Raw genomic sequence first — 6,000 nt, 5'->3', positions numbered from 1 at the left:
TATTATTTATTTTATTTGAGATATTTATGAATTTTTTTTTCAATTTCATTCTTATTCAACCTTTTAATTTGTAAGATTTGTTTCTCATTATTTTAATAAACTTGAGAAAAATAAAACATTAATAAGTTATTTTCCAGCTCATTTTCCATGACATAATCAAATACTGGAAAATGTTTTCCAACTTATTTTCCATTACACTACCAAACATCGGAAAATAATTCACTTTCCCATAATTTACTTTCTTGGAATTTACTTTTCAAAAGGAAACTATTTTCCAGCAAACAAACGAGGCTTAACTCCCTACTTCTAAAAGAAAAACAAAAGTTTTTGTTGAGCACTAGGGCAGTTAAGGAAAAGAGAAAGCATTGTGAGAGTTTTGTAACTAAGAACGAAAGAGAGAACGAAAGGGTTGATAGAGTTTTTCTTAAGGGATTTAGTATTCAAGAGGAGGGAAAATAAAATAAAAAACTCTTTTATGCTCTCAAAAAGATTGAACAACGCAATCTGAGCACATTTAGGTTGTGAATATTAAGTATGGTTTGTGTTCAAATAACATGTTACCATGCTTAGATTAATGATACAAGTTTTATAAGATATTATTTTGATCTATATATTAGTTTTTATATATTGATATCGAGCCATGTTCAACATTGAAGGCGGAGATTATATAAGTATTTGTATGCTGTAAATTTTGACAACCTTGTTATTTTGAATAAAATTGGTGTGTTTGCTTGAAAGCAACATCTATCTTTTTTATTTAACAAAAAAAAAAAAAAACCAAACTTATCAAAGTATAATCAACCGTGCAACATTCTTTCTATACTTGAGGTTTTTGAATCATATATTCAACAATCCAAATTAATTACAATACTTGGTTATGTAATTCAAGTAATTTTTGGATAAGATTCTTTTTGCAATCTGATTTTTAGCTTTTCAAGTTTATCATCTACTTCGTTATGAGTTCAAGAGTCTTTACTCAATGGGTTTGCATCAAAATCTCAATTTGATATTGTGTGAGGCTAAAGATTATTAAAAATCTTTACTTGTACTCTTATGAATCTCATCTATTTCTCAAGACATGGATTAAATGTTTGTAACCTCAGTATATTATCAAAAATTATGGATGATTCGATCCATTGAGACACTACTAGAAAAACGAGTTAAAAAGTCAAAAGGAATCAAGAAAAGAGGAAAATCATATTTAGCATATCACAATAACTTGTATTTATTGGTCAATCAATTATATATATATATCCATGTAATAAGAAATAATTACAAATACAAAAGTGTAATGAATGATCTAGGATGTCGCGTACATCATCTACTTTAAATCCCATTAAGCTATATAATTCTAAAAGATATAAAGCAATTGAGCTCTCAAAAAGCATGCTTAGTTACACAACTTATTTTTTCAAGTATGAATATTGTAGTGTAAATACGAGAGTTAATTCCATCATGCGTGAGTGGAAGATAAAAGAAATGGATCACAGATCCATGTCTCACCCATGGGTCAACTTGGGCCATGATCCCATGTAATAGAAGCATGGGTAGGGAAGTTATCTCCCGTAAAACCAAAAAAGAACATTAAAGGAGTCCAAAAAAAAGAGAACATTATGAGAGTTCTGTAACTAGAAAGAGAGAAGAAAAGGGTTCACAGAGTTCTTCCAAGGAATTTGGCATTCAAGTGGAAGGAAAGCCAAAAACCCTTCCATGCTGTCATAGGGATTGAACATTGCAATTCAAGTATATTTAGGCTATGAATATTGAGTACGATTCGTGCTTAAATAACATGTGATCATACTTAGACTAATGATACAAATTCCATGGGATATTTTGCATGAAATGGATTTTGATCCTGTATTAATTTTCCTATACATATTAAGAGGCTAAAAAGAAAGAAGCAAAAGGACTTGAAGCCTTGGGATAGGAGAAGAAAGTCTCAGGGAGAAATTATGAGACATCTGATAAATGGGGCAAAACCTCAACACATTTCGAAGGATATGAGCATGTGGGAACCATTTTACACAACTGAATTACATAAAAGAGTAATTGTTTTTCTGAACAAACAGGGTAGGACAGGTCTGGATTTCAGATCATTAGGAAAATAAAGTCTCACAAACAAAGGTCCAACTATCTTTGACAGAATCCACAACAGAAAAACAAAACCCTGGGCACCAGAAAACTTTACTGATTGCCTAAGGCCAAATCATGCCAAGCATCTGCATCAACATGTTGAGTATCCTGATCTGAAAACAAGAGCAAACTCGAATATGGGTTACAAACGGACTAGCAGCATTGATTGAAACATAACATGACAAAAAAAAATTGATCTACAGAAACACCAGTGCCCGCGTTTCTAAACAGCGAAGGATTGACTAGAACCACCCAACCAAACAGCTCTCATCATTTCTAAAAATAAACAAGCAAAAATATGTAAAGGGAAAAACTATTCCAGAAACTCAGTCTGTGTTGAGCAAACCAACTAAATGGTCTTTGTAGACTGACCGAATATTAAAATTACTAAAAGATGGTATTAAAAAAAAAAAAAACAGACTGAGTTTCACCTCCAGTGACATGTGACATTACAGAAACAACAATTATAAAGATGGGCATCCAATTGAACAAAGAAAGGAGATAAATTTCCCCAAAGTTTAAAAAACACTAAAACAAAGTTTGTGAGACATACTTGAATCTTCAGCATCATCAGTCCTCACAACCATCACTGGTGGTAAAGCAAGATCTGCATTCAGTTAACACAAGCATAATTCCAAACTTTGGGAAATTAAAGTTACTTTTAAAAAAAGAAAGCTGCATTGGATAATTAGCACATGAATAAAAATGACGATACCATCATCAGGCAAAGTGTCTCTCATCCATTCCTCGTCCACAATATCTATAAGAATACCCATGTTTAGTTCTGCCATATTTGCTTCTTACTTCAATCAAATTCCCTTTCAAAAATACACACCACAGACATTATACACAAAACAAAGGTTAAATAACATTCGATATCAGTGATCCTCGAAATAAAAAAGAGCACAAAAACTTCTCTTGAGTGCAAAAAATAAAGCCAAAATGAAGTAAAGTTTGGTTGAGGCATTTTATCGAGCAGGTTGAAGTCCTAAATTACACTAAAGCTAACATTAACACTATACCAGAAAATTGTCCAGAGCAGTGAAATTGAAGAAATAAAAGCAAAATCGAAGAAAGAAACTTAAGGATATATACCTTTGCCGACGGCGACGGCGACGGCGACGGCGACGAAACGAGAAACAAGATCCGAACCCTTCAAAATCCAAGTCTCGAAACACGACAAGCAGTGTGTGTTCTGTCTGTATAATTGCCTCAAATCAAGATTTGGGCTTAGGGTCACAGATGATCGTGTTCAGATTTGAAGCAAGCCCATTGGCCATTGTTTTAGGCCTGGGCAAATTTTGTCGACGCCGTTAATCAGAAAAGAAAGGGACAAATTCAGTAATTAGCATACAGATTAAAAACAAATAGTGAATTAACATTACACAAAAATACTTTGGTGAAATAGAACACTTTTAAATATTTTAATTCAAAACCACAATATTAATTAAATATCAAGATTCTAAATCACAACATTAATTAAATTCTAGTAATTATTTCGGTCATTCCATGAAAACTCCAACAACAAAAATAAAATTATGATATTTATTATTTAGTTTGTTAATCTTACATTTAGTTAATGATTTTAGTGAATATAAAATTTTTCATTTTAATAACATTTGGGTAGAGTTTCTTATATTTAGAAACTATACCTAAAATTTTATCTCACTAAAAAATATCTGTAAAAAATCACAATAATCAAACACAATAAATTCTCACATTTCATAATCATAAATAGCCTTATGAATGCAAATAAATAAACATATATACACACAAAATAAATCTCAAATACTTAAATAATAAAACATTATAATAATTGAAATATCAAAATATGTCAATATAACTTATCTATCCATCTATGTCTATGTCATCTACTAGATGACCTGGACTCATCAATAACATTATTGCTTCTTACTCCTGCTCCTGCCTGAGTAGCCTCATTCTCTGTCATGACATAATCAAATGTTAACCTTTCTCTAATTATATCAAGTCCATTACAACAAACATTGAACTACCGAGACACATAGGTATATCCTTGGTTTTCTTCATCACTTTTACAAAGCAAGAATATGGCCTCTCGACCTCCTGTAGCAACAAGTCAATCTAATATTAATAAAACATTAATGTTAAACTTAAAGATTAATAAATAAAACCCAACATTTAAAATATATTGATTACTTATGATATTTTGAATCTGTTGTGCATGTTGTTTATGTTGCACATATATATACAGGTGGAGGAACTTGCTTAGGATCTGGTGTAATGATCTGACATGTGATACTTATGCACTAAATCAAATACTCCTCTTCTGTAATCACATGATACATTTTTATAAATATCTCATTCCTATATGCATCTCAATATGATACATAAGCTGCATGACGACTTAACCAATCGTAACCATCATCTTTACCCCCAATAATTTATAACTTGTAACGCATCATTCACCTTAATGTCGACTAAAATGTGTTGTTTGTAGCTGAACTATTATATTACCCTATTTGGGCAATGTAGCTTAATCATCTCAAAAAAAAATATCAATGGGATCACTGATGTTCATATATTCATTCCAATAGTATAAATAGCTAGAGCAACTATCACTCTTTCATTCAAATAAGGTGTCCATATGACTTGTAGAAGATAAGTTTCTTAAGATTACACAATAAAAATTCAGTGAAGTTAAGTTATTCAAAAAATACATGGATAGCATGTTGTTTATCTAACTCGTTCCGATCAAATGATAACACGTGTTGGATTATTATAAAATACTCTACTAGCACACCACTTGACTTTACAAATATGTCAATTTAATTGTATTTTTAAAGTTACAGTTACACAATATAAATGCATATAACTGTAAAATAACATTGCAATACTTGCATCTTAGTAGGAGCTAAAATGTAACCTCCATAGTCTGGACAGTCATAAATTATAATCTGGCCATTTAGGGTTGGCCTACATAAAAATGTTCCCAAGACCATAATTTTTATTAAATAAAAAACAAGTTATTTATTTCGTGTTAACAATAAACATTTATAATATAAATAGTTATTTTAAATTCTTTGATTCATACTTATAAGAGTAACAAACATCCCTCAACTTGTTCGGCCTCCTTCATGCATTCAAGACATAAATGTCTGTATAGGCATGCCAAGATAGCAGATCCCCAGCTATAAATGGGAGTACCATTAAAATCATTCAGGAGCATCAGATAAATTAATGGTACATGTTTCTCTGTAGGGTCTATGAATAATACACTATCAAACAGAAACAATATATATGCTCTAGCATACCTAAATAACACATTAAAATTATCATACTAATTCATACCAACTTAACAAATAATCAACACTTTCAAATAATAATTTAATTAATACCTCTACAAGACCTCGTTGTTAGCATCATCTAGTGGTGTGGTAAATATCTCCTCATTCCATTTAAGATGTATGCTACCCCCCTTTTAATTCAGAATAAAGGGGTGTTAATCTAAATGCACACTTGCATAACATAATTTGATTATGCACGCCTGAAGATGTGACGTCTCATCTATTAATAGGAAGTCCAAAAAACATTACCACATCCTGTAGTGTCGGTGCATCTCCCTATACCTAAGATGAAATGTGTGTGTCTCACATCTACATCGCTTAATTAATGCTGGATCAATCCATGGTCAAGCTTGATGTGCTTTAGATAAATGATGTATAATAAACTAGCCTAGAACACTTATGGTTGAATCTACTCATGTAGTTTCATCCATATATATGTCTGAAATTAAATTATGGTCTCATCCTACATAATAATTTAAAATATAATTACATAAATATATAAAACCTTTAATGTTAAGTAATGAAAAAATTATTGAAATTA

General features: G+C 31.0%; 1 protein-coding gene across 1 annotated transcript; it reads right to left on the bottom strand.

The window, feature by feature from the left end:
• Window positions 1-2,001: 2,001 nt before the first annotated feature.
• LOC7472299 (anaphase-promoting complex subunit 13) lies at window positions 2,002-3,392 on the bottom strand. Its single transcript, XM_002317376.4, has 4 exons — window positions 3,229-3,392; window positions 2,849-2,951; window positions 2,687-2,740; window positions 2,002-2,246 (listed from the first exon to the last, which is right to left on the bottom strand). The coding sequence occupies exons 2-4, from the start codon at window positions 2,922-2,924 to the stop codon at window positions 2,185-2,187; spliced, it is 192 nt and encodes a 63-aa protein (XP_002317412.1). The 5' UTR covers window positions 2,925-2,951; window positions 3,229-3,392; the 3' UTR covers window positions 2,002-2,184.
• Window positions 3,393-6,000: the final 2,608 nt, after the last annotated feature.

The sequence above is a fragment of the Populus trichocarpa genome, chromosome 11, assembly GCF_000002775.5.
Source record: "Populus trichocarpa isolate Nisqually-1 chromosome 11, P.trichocarpa_v4.1, whole genome shotgun sequence".
In the NCBI taxonomy this organism is placed as follows: domain Eukaryota; kingdom Viridiplantae; phylum Streptophyta; class Magnoliopsida; order Malpighiales; family Salicaceae; genus Populus; species Populus trichocarpa.
The sequence above is the reverse complement of the archived record's forward strand: the minus strand, read 5'-3'. Positions and strand labels throughout refer to the sequence as shown.

What these genes read in the sequence shown, in the direction of transcription:
- LOC7472299 (XM_002317376.4), bottom strand. Translation starts at nt 2,924, where the DNA reads ATGGCAGAACTAAACATGGGTATTCTTATAGATATTGTGGACGAGGAA. An exon ending in AGACACTTTGCCTGATGATG is followed by an intron (nt 2,741 to 2,848) that starts GTATCGTCATTT and finishes AACTGAATGCAG; the next exon opens with ATCTTGCTTTACCACCAGTG. An exon ending in TGATGATGCTGAAGATTCAA is followed by an intron (nt 2,247 to 2,686) that starts GTATGTCTCACA and finishes TCTTGTTTTCAG; the next exon opens with ATCAGGATACTCAACATGTT.